The 17,242-nt window shown below is 36.3% G+C and overlaps 2 protein-coding genes across 4 annotated transcripts in view; one reads left to right on the top strand and one right to left on the bottom strand.

Annotated features, from left to right (window-relative positions):
* The window catches only part of LOC145693526 (protein takeout-like), a 212,333-nt gene that overhangs the window by 133,516 nt on the left and 61,575 nt on the right, over window positions 1-17,242 (bottom strand). The gene's annotated exons all lie outside the window — the stretch shown is intronic.
* The window catches only part of LOC145693525 (protein takeout-like), a 43,952-nt gene that overhangs the window by 630 nt on the left and 26,080 nt on the right, over window positions 1-17,242 (top strand). Inside the window, exon 2 of one of the 3 annotated variants that reach the window (XM_081769592.1) lies at window positions 15,887-15,922. The exons of 1 other annotated variant lie outside the window; for it this stretch is intronic. In XM_081769592.1, the coding sequence (XP_081625718.1) occupies window positions 15,887-15,922 (36 nt within the window). Of the gene's footprint in view, window positions 1-15,243; window positions 15,311-15,886; window positions 15,923-17,242 lie in introns of those variants that run through there. One more of the 3 variants, XM_081769595.1, reaches the window with a different exon arrangement.

Here is a 17,242-nt window from a genome sequence, read left to right as displayed (position 1 = left end):
GACGCAAACTGCGTCAATGAAATATTTGGGGGGGTTAAAAATCTATATAAATATGTTTGAGGGGGTGTAAAAATTAATCGAAAGATTTTTTTTCACGGAAGAACACTTATGGATAGACAATTGCGGGGGAAGGTGTCATGGACATAACGGGGGGTGGCACCATTGAGCTATATATATTTTTTTACATTGCATTACTATATTAAAGAGAAATTTAAAAAAAATATTGTGTACCGTACTAAAATTTCTCGTCCCCCTTTTTATTAAACTAAATCGTGTTTCACCGTTATGTTATTATTTAAATATTTATAAATTTAATATGTACACATCTCTGTATAGACATTTTCCCAAAACTTTCTCCAATGAAAACCTACCAATTAGTAGATAACTTTTTTTCTTTTTACCTTTTCTTCTATCTTTATTTTCTTTCTGAGGGAGACACGGTGGCCCAGTGGTACCTCTAGTGCTTGGGGTCCCTGATTCGATTATCGACCAAGTAAATTCGTGATGGACAACATTGTTTTCGTGTTTTTTTTCAGGGTATTCCGGTTTCCTCCCACATTCTCATTTCACGAATTCATCCATTATCATTCACTTGTCCTAATGAACTGTCTCCCTTAGCCTAAGGGACATAATCGTTGGACGTTAAACTGAACGATTTCATTTAATTTTTTTGCCTTTTATTGGTTGTATTCTACACCGTATACACTCTGTACCCTCTATTAAGCAGTATTCTATTTAAGCGTGCTGCAAATTAAGCGCAATTTAAGGGTGAAAGTGCTTTATTTGAGAATACCAAGAAGAATTACCGTAGGTTTCATGTATATAGCAGAACTCTTAAATATTCTGCTTGATTAATTGTTAAATCTTGATTTATTGATTGATTGGATGTTTATGTAATATGGACGTCAGCTGTGGGGCTATTTGCCCTCATCACGATAAGGTCAGTGGTCGACACATCCTGAGGATTGAAAATTCAGGATAAAACTGAAAAACAGAGAAGTAAAAATACATTAAAAATTAAGCCATTAAAACAAAACAAAATTGAAACGGAATGTTAAAATGCTAAGAGAAAGTTGTTAAATTTTATTAGCTATACGTTTAAAGGATTTATCCACTTTTAGCAACATTTTGTTATTTAGATGTTTTACGGAGACACCTGTTGCCAACACTGGTAACTTGCATTGCATTAAACTATTGGTAATTGAGCCTTTATTTATGAAATAAAAACAAAATAGGAAAAAAGATACTTTTAGAAAATAAATGAATTTTGGAGAGAAATTGTTCTGAAGAACCTTATCCAGCCAATAACTTGCCATTCAAACTTGTTCAAATTAAAGTGAGTTATGTTATGCTGTAAGATTATTAATGGAATATGAATAAACCACCTCGATCTCTTTCATCCATAATCCTCATTAAAAAAAAACAAAACAAAAAAAAACATCCGATATATAAGCTACTTTTTTTTTTGGAATGAACGAATAGTACTATGCATTACTAATTAAACATTTACCTACGAAATAGAAATAAAACCTTTGAGTCGTTTTCCGAAAGGGTCGTTATTTTAATTTTTTCCCTCAGTAAACTAGGGGCGGTTTTATTATATTAATTTTGTGTAGGCTTACCTTCTCGATTATGAATACATATAGAAATTTGATTGATTAATGACAGTAGGAAATTACTTTTACTGTAGTGGTTGATGCTATTTGTTAAATAATTATCTACCATTAATATTAATAGTGGAAAATATATTTACTCTTTATTGTACTTTTTATTGTTTATATATTTTCAAGATTTTTGAGTAGGCACGTGCCTACCCGGCCTACCCGCTAAAGCCGCCACTGCAGTAAACATGTTTATTTAGGGCTCTAGGGAGAAAATTAATGAGAAAAATCCCTTAAGGACTACTATAAAACCTGTTACGAAAAAGACGTTTCTTGAACCGTTACTCCTTACTAAAAACACATCAACTTACAGTTCTCAAATATGTTTACTCTTCCCTATTAAAAAAAAAAAATCTCCAAAACCACTTACGATTATATAAATAAGTGCCTCGAACATACATGTCTGGAGGCTACAAATATAAAATATACATCACAAGGAAGATTTTTAAAATTAAAACGAAATTGTCAACGTGTTAGTGGTCACTATGTCTGGGCGCCATCAAAAAATCAACAATAACCATCTGTAATCCGGAACAATTTTTGTTTCTTTTCTTCTTTTCAGCCTATGACATATTTTTGTGAACGTTTTTGCCCCCAACAAATCAGCAGTGGAGGCCTTTACGTAGGGTAAACCTTGCAACTACCAAGGGACCCGCTCTTCCGGGTAATATTCTTGTTTTTTCTAAACATTTCTGGACAACAAATTCACTAAAATCCTAAAACTTAGAGAATCCTGAATGGTCAAACCGATTACATATCTACAAGTAGTTCATTTTCATGTTTACCAACACTTGCACTATGAATAAAAATATTTCCTTCATCTAAGCAACCAGTGTATTAGTATGTTCCATTGCCCTTCAATTCAGTCTGTTCTATTTCTGCAGATCAGTACCTATCAGGGAAGTGTTTTGTGATGTCATCAATCCAAGCTTTTTGACTTCGAGGAAGCAAAAATAGTATTGCGCTTGCGATTTCCACTTCCTAGGGAAGAAGTATTTGTATAACATAATGTTATATTGACTACTATTGTCATAATAGTTTCTGATATTCCCATTCATCTTATTGAAATCGTTCCTGGCTTATTATTAACACAGAAAACTGGGTTCAATTCCTGGTGAAATCTTACGTGATTCGCATTCCACATTAATCTCTAGTCCTACTTCATAAAGCCTCTGTAGTGAAACGAATTTAAAACTCCCGATAAACTAACCAGCCTGTTTACCCTATAGGAATTTATTTCAGAGGATCCAATTCAATATGAGAAGAAGCTACATTAGAATTTGTAAAATCATCTCGAAAATTAGACTAAATTTAAGTAAAACTTGGGACTTCTTGGGGAGTTCGGACTCCTATAACCTCCCTCTTGTTCACGTCTCTGGCTATAAATAAGTGATGTTAATTATAGCAAAGAATTAACTAATCAAAATCATAATAATTCCGATTTGACTGATTTTGTCAATGATTAATGGAAAAGTATATCGAGACTCAAAATATCCCATTATATTCTGAAAACAAATTATATTTAAGAAAGTGAATTATTCTCAATTCACTGCTGGATGGATGTCTCTTAAACTCTTCTCCACCATCACCTATATTTTAGCAATTTTTTTCCACATTAATCCAGTGCTTCTTGATTTAACCACAGCACCTTATAAAAAGGACGTTTCTTATCCTCTCTTGTGTCATTGCTTTTTTCTCACCTATCATCATTATTTCTTGCAATATGATCGATTCTCTGTCACTGCAATGCCTTATTGTCATGAGAAATTTGCTATTTGATCCAGATAATTATTTTCCTATATTTGCGAGTGGTTCCTAGTGGACATCTCCCCGTGCTCTTTTTTTGAGTCTGCAGACTGTCAATGTCTCATTTTGCCAGATTTTTTTTGTTTGTTTGTTGAAATTTAGCGTTACTTTTCAGCACCAAGGCTATACGAGACGTGGACCTACAGTTTAAGGTTGAATTCGAACCTCTGTAATACATTAAAATTGTGATGCTTTCCTACCGGGAATTGAATTCAAGATCACTAGCTGATATGAATCTTAAGTACGTTGGTTTGATCTCGTAAAAAAGGCTAAAGCGTAGGACAACAATCGACTGCATATCCCAGATTCAAGTTCAACTACCACAACGGTACTGGAAATATAGTTATCTTAGAGAGGTTATTTATCAACGGAGTATTTAGTTTCTAGCTTCTTACAATTTAGCATTCGGGAGTCATCTCCAAAGAAATATTAAAAAATGATTTTACAAAACTCACGGGAAGCAAAAACAAAAATCAAAGAAAAGTTTTTGAAAAACCAAGTATTCAGTTACTCCGTTATTCTGAACTGTACACGACATATTGCTTACTTTGTTAAGTAGCTCTCTGTAATATTGCCATTTGTAAATAAAGACACAAATGAACTCGAGAATATTTCGTTATTTTCTTGATGATATTTTGGTCGGCGATATTCTGTCATTGACACTTTTACTTTTTGTGTGTGATATTGTAACGTGCAACTGACGACGGGCCCCGCGGGGATCACTTGTCCTTGGCCCCGCAAAGACTAAGGCCACATTTGCAAATCATCATAATCAATTTGCTCACCCATTTTCAATGTTGTGACCTATCAGTCAATGACGCCTCAAGTGTCTACTTTGAGAATAAGATTCTTCTCCGTCTGGAAAAGTAAAAGACATACCGAAAGACGGTATGCAGGTACTGAATCACCATTCTCAATTTACCATTCATTTTTGAATATTACTGACCTGTTTATCAGTAACATTGCCAGAAAATTTTCTGGAGTTCTTTGATCAGAGGCAGTTTCAGTTATTTACGTAATTGGCGACTTATGCTTATACAAATATTTATAATATCATGGTCCTCCTATCTGTCCCCTAATAATAGAACGTACAAGCATATGTCCTGCAGGAAGACTCTTCCGGAAGGACTTCTGTATACGAGTCACCGTCCTGTCGGCAGTACACACCTCCATAGTGGAAAGAATGCGAGTTTGTCCTTCCGGAAGGACGGAAACCTTCCAGCAGTACACATTTTAAAATATACAATAAACAATATAAGAGTAAGTTTAGTGTTTCCTAATTATCACCGAAATTCGCTCTATTCCACACATGATTGGTATTTAGTGGATCAAAAAAAGGAGCGTAAACGTACACACGATCAACTTTAGAAAACATCTCGCCATTATTGAACTAACAGTCGTTTGGACATGATTCCTTTTTGCGCTAAAACTAGAGATCATGCTCTTGCAATCAGGAGAACTTTGTGTCCTGCTGGACGCATACAAAGTACGGTACTCTAATTTATAGATAACGTTGTAGGACTTTTAGGACGTTACGTCCTGCGGGAAGGACGATGTACGTTCTAAGGCTAAACAACATCTTATGGTAACAACTGTTCAGTCTGTGCTATTTGTTTTGAAATTACTCATAGATCGACTTTTCTATTTTTACTTTATTAATTCAAAGATTGAAATCCAAAGATGGCTATTCTAATGTTATGATCGCACGTGGTCCAATGTTCGATTCCCGGTGGGAGAAAAAATGATATACCAGGGACCCAATATACCAGGCGGATCCAGAAGAGGAAAGTTTTTTTAAATTTTATATATAAATAAAACCCATCCTAGAGTTTGGAGCTCTTAAAAGTAGCTCTAAGTAGCAGTATTACAATCCCCCCAGAAGTCCGTCCTGGATCCGCCCCTGACCTAAGCTCACTACCTGAAGTAACTGGGAAGCATTGGTCTATTCTATCATTCATCTAGCCATTAAAAAAATCTACATAAATTTTCAGGTTATTCTAGATTTATTAGTTACGTTATTATAACAAAAACTTTGCAAAAGAACTCAAAGCAAAATGCTCGTAGATACATAGGAAATGAAGCTAGGCTACTGATATAGGCACTTTTATTTGTTAAATTTCTAATAGCCTATATAAAAGAAGTGTTGCTACTGATTTCTTGTTAGGCCTATTCAGGGGTGCCCATTCCCCCAAAGCTGATGGCGCACTCCCCCCAAAACTAATAATCTCTTCCCTCCTCAAAACGCAAGTCCTCTAAAAACAATTGCCCAGTGTAGCAGTTAGTAGGGGCAGTAGTAATTATAAAAATGGCATTACTTTTATTAGTAGTCTTGGTAGTGTACAATACTAAATATGTTCTATAAGAATGTTGAAGGGTAGCTATAAAAACTTCTACACACTGTGTATGGCACAGGTATTCTTTTTTTACAATTAGTAGTATTATTTTTTCTTTACAAAATATTGATATAATTCCCTTGTACATGAAAAGTAAGACGCAAGTTACAAGTTATTGAGTTTGATACCAAAAGAAAATGTTATCTTCGAAATTAGCCTACAAAAAGAAGTGATATCCAGCAAAAAACATTCCTGTAAAAGAGCCAAGTACGAGTGGCCTTAAAAAGAATTGAAATCACAAAAATAGGCGCCAAGTTCTGGTGGACAACAGTTACAAACACTCACTGGCTCACTTCAAATTTAGATTTGAAAGTTGGCTGTTGTCTGTATGGTTACCACTAGCTCACAATTATGTCAAACTACTTTATAATTTTCAACAGACAACATAGGCAAGTTTCAAATCTAAATTTGAAAGTGATTCCTTGAGTGTTTGTATCTGTTGTTCACCAGAACTTGGCGCCATCCTTTCATATAGCAACTTGCGCGGTACTTCATTCATAGAGTTTCTAAGCAGGGGGTAGGGGGATTCATTCTCGAGATTTAAAAAAAAATCGCATCGTGTTCCAATGTTATTCTGACGACAACAAAATTACTTATTCGACATTAGAGTAAAATTCTTCCCCAATTTTTTTATTCCCCCCAATTTTTTTCTCGATGGCACAACTTGCACCATTCATCCCTCCTGTGGGCGGCCCTTCTCTCTTAAAAATAGGGAGCGCGGTGGCTCAGTGGTAGAGCGTTCACCTCCGGTGCTTGGGGTCCCTGGTTCGACCCCAGCTCGCGCCGTGTGGACTTTGTGGTGGACAAACACCGTGCTCGTGGGGTTTCTCGGGGTTCTCCCGTTTCCTCCCACTTTCTTCATTCCACCATCTCACTCATTTCTCATTATCACCGTCTTCTTTAGCCTAACCTGCATAAGCGTGGGACGTAAAACTTAAAGATTTCATTTTTAATCTCTTAAAACGAACCAACCTTTTCTTACATACGGCTACTTACGCGGTACTTCATTCATCGAGTTTCGAAGCAGGGCGTACGGGGGTTCACCCCGGAAAATTTTTGAAAATTAGCTTCTCAAAATCGTGTTTTAATGCTATTCCGACAGTAAAATTGCTAGTTCGAAAGTAGAGTAAAATCCTCCCCCCCAAAATTTTTCTCAATGGCGCAGCTTGCGCCATACATCCCCCCTGTGGGCGGCCCTGGGCCTATTTTTACTAATACAATTGTACGCTTCCCATCTAACTACGTAAAGTCTTTAACCCTCTAATAGGTATATTAACATGAATAAACTTGCAAAACTCATCAGAATCTACCAAGTACGATTCGTGCATGTAAGGTTATAACGACTGTTTTTCGAAATCGGGCTCAGGATAGAGTCACTGTCCTCAGTGAGACTCGCATTCACTTAAGCTCAGGCAAGGTTATTTACTTATTGCGCTCGTGTGCACAAGAATCTCAACATTCTATTTCTTCCTAGTGAACTCTTCTTACGACCAGCAGTAGGACATCTGGACGTCAGTTCTTTGTTCTTCAACTTTTAGCTGAAGGTCGGGGTTTTATCAATTGCTAGAATATAGACATGGAATGGTTTTCCCAAGTTGCAGGGTTTTATCCATCTTCACTCTTCCACGTTTCATGCCCTTAGTCATCATTTCTTTATTATTTCCTTCTGACCCCACATTTAAATAACTTTTGTCATTGCTAGAGTCGGGAATGAACACTTCTGACACCTTTGCATGCTTCCCTTGTAGAATAACTGTATGGGATCCTAAGAGTTAGACTCAGGTCTGTGTCCACGACCAGGTGATACGGAATTTGCGAAACAGAACCAAACGATCCCTTTTTATTTTTATTTATGAGCTACCATAGAAAAGAAGGAAGTATGGTAATTGAATTAGAGACTTCAACAGATTTGAGAGAAATGAAATCTTTAAGTTTTACGTTGCAGATTTATGCCAGCTAGCCTAAAGGAGAAGGTAATGATGAGAAATGAATGAAATGGTGGAATGGAGAAAGTGAGGGGAAACTGGAGAACCTCGAGAAAACCCGGCATTTGTCCACCACAAAGCTCACTTGGCGCGAGTTGGGATTGAACCAAAGACCCTATGCACCAGAGGTGTTCAACAGATATATACATACCGTGAAAGGTATGTAAAAGGAATTTTTTTAATGTATACGTGCCCGTTTTTCCCGATGCATGCACATTCACTTAGATGCCATTCCGTTCAACAAATCCGAACCACATTTTAAACTTCAGATTTTTAAAAGGTTCTATAAGTTTTTTTCTTTTCGAATTTTCGTCCTACCTTTCAAAATAAGGGTAGTGTACTGAAGGATGGAAATCAAACATTGCAATTCTCTCGAAGACGACAACTTTTAACGATTTTTATTTATATTAGCATACAGGGTAGTTTATACTTGGGTGAGTTTCCATCACATGATTTTGTAGAGAACGACTCGAACGAATTTGTTGATATTCCATCAATAAATAAATGTTTCATTGGTAACCTGATAACGTGGTATAACTCATTTCTCCCGCAAAAATTCGCATGGGGTAGTTTACTTTCAAGAGTGAGTTTCCTTCGGAAGAAGATTTCCGAATAGCCTTGTAACTTTCACAAATCAACAATCACAAATAAACGATTCAGTAATATCTGCAGCATAAGATGATTTAGTGTAAGAAATTGAAACTAGAAAGTTTAGTCTGGTGGCCCGTAAATTTTATTGTTTCTGTTTCCGTGCACGTCATGAGCCCTAGACCAGGTTTCACGAGTTTTAACATCTAGAGATGTGTATAGGAGACAAAAGTTGACGCTGTTTCGTCTCGAAAATGTGTCCTGAAAATGACCTCTTTCCTAGGAAAAATCGTATCGGTTGCTATTGGAAGAGATTTGTCTCGTCTCGAAACGTATCGCGAGAACTTTGTCTCCTCTTATCTCATACGCAACCTTATCGATATATCTGTGAAAACAGGAGTAAGAGTGATGAATCTAAAGGATGGTTGGGTGCGGATCTCCCCCCCCCCCCCGCAAATGTTAAAGTTACTTATTATATTCAAAAGCTTTAATTATTGTGAGCAGGTCATAAAAGAAGGTTAAAAAAAAAAATACCCATTTTCTGTGTGTTACAACATTTAAAGGGTACTCAATTCTAGTACACAAGAAATTGTCATAAAGGATGTCCCACAAAGAATACAACTTTTGAAACGTCCGTCACTTCTGTTCCAGTAAGTTGGCAACACTGAACGTTACACGATTTTCATCTGTTGTTTTTATGGTTAGTCACGGGGCTCCAAATAGCGAATGATCGTCATCTGTTTTCTGCACGGGTAGGAATGCACACCTTCACAACGGAACAGCCTTCAGTGAAAACTCATTACAAATATGATGAGCGCTCCATTTCCACCGTACAGAAAACAGATGACGATCATTCGGCATTCGGCGTTCCATGACTACTAACCACAAAGACTTCAAATGAAAATCGTGTAACGTTCAGTGCTGCCAACTTACTAGAATAGAAATAGTGGGCATGAGACTTTCATTATAATATCCGATCAGCGTTAAATATTGAAGTCTTTGTCTACATATTTCACACAAACGATTTTTACAAGTTGAACAACAGCTCATGGAGCAGCAAAGTTTTAGATGACGAGCGCTGACAATTAAAAAAAATATCTCTCAGCAAATGGCGTCACGCTCCTAAGTACTAGAAAGTTGTGAAACATGAATACTTATGTAGAGTGCATATGGTAGTTCCTGTGTAATTATTTCCCGCTTGCGAGAATCCCCTAAGTTTTAAGTCAGGCACGCTAGTACGGTCAACAAGGAAGTTTATATTGCCCAGCTGTGCCGCGTAGATAAGGCACTTCAGCTGAAGAGACCCCAATCGACAAGGCCAAACCATTCTCCTTCACGACAACGCCAAACCCCATGTTGCACAATTCATCAAAGTCGCACTCCAAGAGCTCGAGCGAGAGGTTCTTCAGCATCCGCCATACTCTTCGGATCTGACGCCAACCGATTACCACCTGTTGCGTTCAATATCTAACCAAATGAGGGCGTTACTTTTAACGACGAAAAGAACCTCAAAAACTGGCTGAACACCAGGCTGGGCGATTTTTGGTAGAACGGGATCAACGAATTGGTCGGCAGGTCGTCGGTAAATACATTCTTGATTAATGTCTTGTTATAATTACTGGGTTTTGTTCCAATAAAACTCTTTAATAAAAACGCTTATTCGTCAATCCATATATTGATTCTCTAAGTTATTTCAATACATTTTTGTATGCTTTCAAAGTTGTAACGTCCTTTATGACTCACCCTGTATATCTACCTAGGTAAATATGAAAATTAAAACCAGTGTAAAACGCATTAAATTTCTCTTGTATTAATAAAACTAAATGGAACACAAGATACCATTTTTCCTTTCAGTATATTTGTATTCTTTTACGAGGAAGAAAGTGTGTTCTCAGGGTTTTTTCTCGGTAATTACGTTACGTAAGAGATTTACCAGTTTCTCATAGATTTAATATTAAAAAATGCCTTGCGTGTGAAACTTAAACATATGTTTTATTCTTTAAATAACTGTAATTTCAGTGCATATAGACCTTGCTTTAAATAAACATTCAGAAACCTTGATTCTTCTCTAAATAGACAGCAACTATTTCTTACTATTTTCAAGTTCATACTTTAATGTTACACTTGCAATTTCTGTACTAACTATACATATAGGCATATATTTGAGACCTTTTGACCAATCTAGTAATATTTCTTAAAATCTATTTTAATGAAGGCTACAATATTTTAAGAGCGTAAAATCGGATTTTTTTTTTTTTTTTAGATTTTCTAACTGGATGATAGGAAGTTAGCACATCTCAATTCCTGGCAATTTATTTTAGCCTGAAACTTAATTTACAAGGTCAAGATTTAAAGTGGGCCGGAACGTACCGGTACTTTGTTCTGGCAAATCAATATCCTATGAAAATCCAGTTTCAGTGCGACATTTGTCGCTTTGCAATATTTGGATATTTCCATTTTGAGTATAATTATATTTTAGGTTCATCTACGAAAACACTATTAATCTGTGAGGTTTACTCAGAAATGCTACGCAATGTACTGCGAATACTATGCTGCTCACCATTTTCATTCAACTTTCACAAATAGCCTTTGGTGGCATGTAAAAAGTACAATAACACAGTCACACACACAAAAATAAAAGTTCAGTGTCCCAGAACCCAGGATATAGATTCGACATATTTTGTTACACAGATTCCAAATTTCAAACCCCAGGGTATGGATTCGACGTATTTTGTTACACATAATCCAAATTTCAAAGCCCAGAGTATGGATTCGACGTATTTTGTTACACAGAATCCAAATTACGAAACCCCAGGGTATGGATTCGACGTATTTTGTTACACAGAATCTAAATTTCAAACCCCAGGATATGGATTTGACGTATTTTGTTATACAGAATCTAAATTTCAAACCCCAGAGTAGGGATTCGACGTATTTTGTTAAACATAATCCAAATTTCGTAACCCCAGGGTATGGATTCGACGTATTTTGTTACACAGAATCCAAATTTCAAACTCCAGGGTATTTATTTGACGTGTTTTGTTACACATAATCCAAATTTCAAACTCCAGGGTATGGATTTGACGTATTTTGTTACACATAATCCAAATTTCAAACCCCAGGGTATGGATTCGACGTATTTTGTTACACAGAATCCAAATTTCGAAACCCCAGGGTATGGATTCGACGTATTCTTTTCTTTACACAGAATCCAAATTTCGAAACCCCAGGGTATGGATTCGACGTATTCTTTTCTTTACACAGAATCCAAATTTCGAAACCCCAGGGTATTGCATTCGACGTATTTTGTTACACATAATCCAAATTTCGAAACCCCAGGGTATGGATTCGACATATTTTTGTTACACAGAATCCAAATTTCAAACCCCAGGGTATGGATTCGAAGTATTTTTGCTACACAGAATCCAAGTATCAAACCCCAGGCTGTGGATTCGACGTATTTTGCTACACATAATCCAAATTTCGAATCCCAGGGTATGAATTCACGTATTTTGTTACACAGAATCCAAATTTCGAATCCCAGGGTATGAATTCACGTATTTTGTTACACAGAATCCAAATTTCAAACACCAGGACGATTGACCGTATCAATTTTGCTTTATGGGTGAACAACGTATGTTTTCCCTAATCAAAATCACTCAAATTTTTCGCCTATAAAAAAATTTTCACGGTCAATTGTCCTGGGGTTTTGAAGGTTGAACAAAGTACATTGTGTAACAAAGTACATTGAATCCATATCTTGAGGGACGTTCTAGAGGGTATGGTGGCAGGAAAGAGAGAAAGGGGGCGAAGAAAACTCTACAATTGATGGGCGATATCAAAACAGAAAAATCATACGTGAAGACGAAGTGGTTAGCTGAAGACCATGGAGTATGGAAGCTTCTCAGTTGTGGGAAGTGACCTGCCAATAGTGGTATAATATCTATTATGATGATTTATTGGTTTGAAAACAAGTCGCTTTTCAATCAGTCATGCTTCCCTTGTGAATATGCTAATGGTATATGCACCTGGTTCGATTCTCTGGCTTGATTCCAATTAAGAACTAGTGACACCAATTTCTATACAACGTTGTGGAGGAAAGAGGCAAAAATGTGGGTGTGCTTCATTGTAATGTATCGAAGTAAAGGATTCAAGCAGAGAAACTGACGTTCTGTGGGGGCCCAAGCCAGAGTCAGAGGGCACGAGCCTCTTGCGATCCAGGGTCGGCTCCGTGCTGGGAGCTCATGTGGTTTGGAAGGTGTATACAGTCCCTAAAATGGAAGGAGGCACATACCTTAATAGGATATATGCGCTGCGAACGCACTTTGGAAATCGGTATGAAAAAGATGTTCTAGTGAGCTGATATTAAGATATAGTGATGATACGGGCATGGGCGGCGATTAGGGGGAGCAAAGGGGGTCAGTTGCCCCCCCCACTTTTCTGAAATGGCCTATTAATGTATATAGTTTCAACCAGGGAAATCTGTTTATTAACATTGATATACAAATATTCAGATCATGTCTTGCCCCACCACTTTTAACGTCCAATCGCCGCCACTGGATACGGGATAAGTAAATTAACGAATGTAACCAATGTCGATTAGCACAGAGCAGTACCCATTGGCGAGCTTTATTTTTGAATTTCTTAAGATATAAAACTAGATAGCTTTTCTTTGTTATTCGCATACATGACGGTCACGGTTATTCTCTTGAATAAGAGCTAAGCAGTTGCCCTTGTTACGTAAAACATATAAAACCTTCCTACGCAAGGTCATGAGAATGACTCAATTGTTAAAGGTCAAAACTTAGGAGATTGTTTTTCATGTAACATTATGTAATAATAACAATAATGGTAGCCTACAAAACAAAATGAACATTTATTTTCTTTGCTTCTTTCAAACCAAAGTATCCATTTGTTACCTAGCATGATGTTACCGACATAGAATCTTTTCTCGTTCTTCTTTATATTCTTTTCCTCTTTTTTAACATGGGATTCTTAGGAGTTCCAAATGACTATGGCTTTTCATCCAATAAAATGCCCAGAAACTTCCATTTGCTTCCATTTTAATTCATTTTGCTACCAATTTTACGATGTGCCTTAATCTGTACAATATTGAAAAAAAAAAAAAAAAAAAAAACAGAAAGCCCTGCTTCTCTTTTGAAGTTTTTCTCCTGATAATCTACTCGGAATATTTAACCAATGATACTTTGGAGGGAGTTGCAATAAAAATTAAAACTCTGTTGAAGAAAGTAAAGAGGCTAGAATTTCATCCGGTAGGTGGCAACTGCTGAAAGCATCTGTGCTGCTATCTAGCGGTACAATATATAACTTCAAACATTCCAGAATTATACGCCTTTTTATAGTAAAAATTTAATATGGATGTTCATCGTTAAAGTTACCGTTACCTATGAACGTCGTTAACGGATTGACTCTATTAACGAATTCGGGCAACATAACCGTTCTAGTTAGTTATTGCAAACAAAAAACGGAATTTAAAAAATAGCTTTCGTTCAGGAAATATGGTGGAGTAACAGACGTACGCAGTAACATTACAATCTTATGAGGGCCACTAGTGTGAACTTAATAATCAAATTTTAACATAGACTAAAACTAGGTTATAATTTATTTATTTATTGATTGATTTTTAATTAATTAATTTATTTGTTCACAACAAATCAAAGAATATTTTCTACAAAATTCGACAATAGACACATAATAGCAGTGGTATGCATTCCTTGTTAGATCCGAAGGTTCGAGATTGTGATATCAGACTTGAACCTGAATTCGAACCTGAATTCCAGACCCCAGTTGTCTTGATTCAGCATGTGAATATTTTAGTAGTCATCTCTTGCCGACATTTGGCGCATGTCACTTTTGATGGATGGAAAAAAAAGAAAGAAAGAAAAAGAAAAACGTAGTAAACATTTTCAAATAGTTTTTGTTGATTAAGAATCATCGTAATGCGTTCAAATTTCATGGTTCTTCTACCGGAAATCGAAATCGGTATCCCGTTCATCATAGATGTGTGTATTAGCACTAGACCATCAGGGAGAGCCAGGGACGCACTTACACGGGGTCCACCTGGTCCGACCCACCCACAAAAGAATTCCTAACTCAACATACATATATACACTTTCTCAATGAAACTGTTCTTGCTTAAGAGTCTTCATCCCGGCGAAATTAAAATACCGCTAATTTTACATTAATTATGTGATATCTTCAAATAGATAAAAAATAATTGAAATATGGAACAAGAGCGCCCTAGGCAATATTATTTTGCGTGAGGTACCGTTATCACAAGTCACCTAGCGGCTTTTCGTTTTCAGCTGTTTAGAAACGCTAAAATAAATGCCGATTTTCAAAATGGCTCGAAAACGAAAGCAGATAAGTGAGTCGTGATAACGGTTTCTCATGTAAAATAATATTGTCTACGGCGCTCTTGTTCCACATTTCGATTATCTTTTATCTATTTGAAGATATCACATAATTACTGTAAAATTAGCGGTATTTTAATTTCGCCGGGATGAAGACTCTTAACAGAGAAATGATTTTTGTAGCATCAAAATTTGATCTTACACTTCTCTTTCTCTTATAAAAAACAATATAGTTCTATAATTTATTTCTAAAAATATAAATGGAAGTATTTTACAATTATTTATCGTCTTTTCGGGTGCAGAATAATACCCGTCCAACATTACATAGATGTAGTGGCTTGTAATATTGGACCCCCCCCCCAAAAAAAAGAAAAAATCTGGGTGCGCGTCTGTGGAGGGCTATATCCGAATCACATATTTGTAAATCGACAAAGGTAATTTTCAGTGAAAAATGAAGAACAAAGAAGGAAATGAAGAGAACATTGTCAGCTTTGTAGGTTTAGGTAAATACAATCTACTTAAAACGTATCAATGGACACCTTACACGAAATAAAACATCTTTATTTTCATGAATTACAATGTGAGGAATATAATTAACATATTTGAAATGTTGACTTTGGACACCTGTCATCTGGAACTGAGTTGAATTTGGCGTTATTTATTTATTTATTTATTTATTTATTTATTTTGTCCTTATTCAACATCAGTTACAAAGGAGACGACCTATTAGATTAACCACAGAACAATAGCAACGTGGGGAAAATAAATTGGTGAGAAATTTGCCATAACCTGTATACTATCTTTTACACGTGTTGGACAAAGTATTACTTTGTTTTAACTTGTGTAGGAGTTTGCTCAAGTAACTTACAGTGTACTTGTATCAGAGGGACAAATTATACTTTGTTTTATTTTTGGTTGATCAACTTCTCAAACCCCCGATAATATTATTCTAGTGTGTTATACACTCTCCAATTTTTCATGTCACATAAACTGGAGATTGAGAAGATGTTCATGAATTTACATTTTAAATTCAACTTGATCTCTTTTCAAAAGTTATAAGAATTTCTTGTTTTTTTCAGTGAAAGGACCGCATACACATGGTAAACTCAGTGCAGGTAAAGTTGATACAGCAATGTTACTTGGGATGTGTATATATAAATTTAAACCCTTGTATATAACTAACATTTATACAGGCTTATAGTTGTATATATATACGAGGGGCTACCGAAACTTTTTAGATGCTCTGTAAAACCATCATATCTTTAACAATTTCTCAAAATAGTCTCCACACGCATCAATACACTTTTCGTTCTTAAAATCTACTAGTCATATATTTATTATTATTATTATTATTATTATTATTATTATTATTATTATTATTATTATTATTATTATTGAATATCAGAAATTTCATTCTTATACGCTGTGATATTCTCTTAATTTATTTTAAAGCGGCGTCCTCGAAGTTTTTTCCTGTGTTCTAGGAAGAAAATAAAGTCACACAGAGCTAAAGCTGGAGAATAAGCTGAGTAAGGTCGAATACAGACTCTACTCTTTCCTATAGAAACTCCAAAGTTTCCACTGCTGTGTGTGACCATGCATTGTCATGATGAAGAAGAATGTGAGACAGTGAAGACTTTCGATAGGCAGATCTCAAGTTTCCAAGACGCTCGGAAGGTAATAAGCTCAGCTGCTACTGTAGGTCGATTACCGGTTGCCACATGGCCGGTCTGAGAGAAAAAGCGAAAGAAAAAAACCTAACTTCACTCACTCTCCGTACTCGTTTAACTTTAGAAAGTGGAGTTTCATTTTGTGAACACTACCTGTATACCGTACTGTCGAGTGCTGTTTTGGCTCCAGCTTATATTTGTAAATTCATGTTTTGTCACCTGTGACGATATTATAAACGTCTTTCCTTTTTTCCTTTGAAAATCTTCTAAGCACATAGCGGCACCAATCCATGCGATCATTTCTTTTGCTCAGACATAACCACATTTGAGTCCCGGCGACTGCAACACTTGGAAAGTCCGAGATAATCTTTTAATTACGGAGTTGATTGTAGTTGGTTCATTTCATCAAGCTTGACTACATTTCCTTCTATGTGCTATGGCGATCCTCTTTTACAGCATTTTTACTGCTGTGACATCTTTATCCGTAACTGCTGTGCTAGGATGCTCACAATCAGAGCGAGGATAATCTGTCAGGCTTTGTCGACCGTGTTTAAATTCTGCAAATCAATTTAAAAAAAGGTTGTGTGTGAAGGGACACCGAGTCCCAGAAACATTCTTCTAAACGATCATGGCACTGATCTTGCGTTAAAGAGTACTTAAAATAGTAAAAGTTCTTTGCATGCAAAATCACGTCACTCGAGCTCCAATGTTGCCGGCTGACAGGTTTAACCCTAGGACTCCCAGTGGGGTCCAATGGATCCCAAG

Source organism: Thermobia domestica, chromosome 8 (genome assembly GCF_964235325.1).
Source record: "Thermobia domestica chromosome 8, izTheDome1.hap1.1, whole genome shotgun sequence".
In the NCBI taxonomy this organism is placed as follows: Eukaryota; Metazoa; Arthropoda; class Insecta; order Zygentoma; family Lepismatidae; genus Thermobia; species Thermobia domestica.
This window is presented reverse-complemented; position numbering and strand designations above follow the sequence as displayed.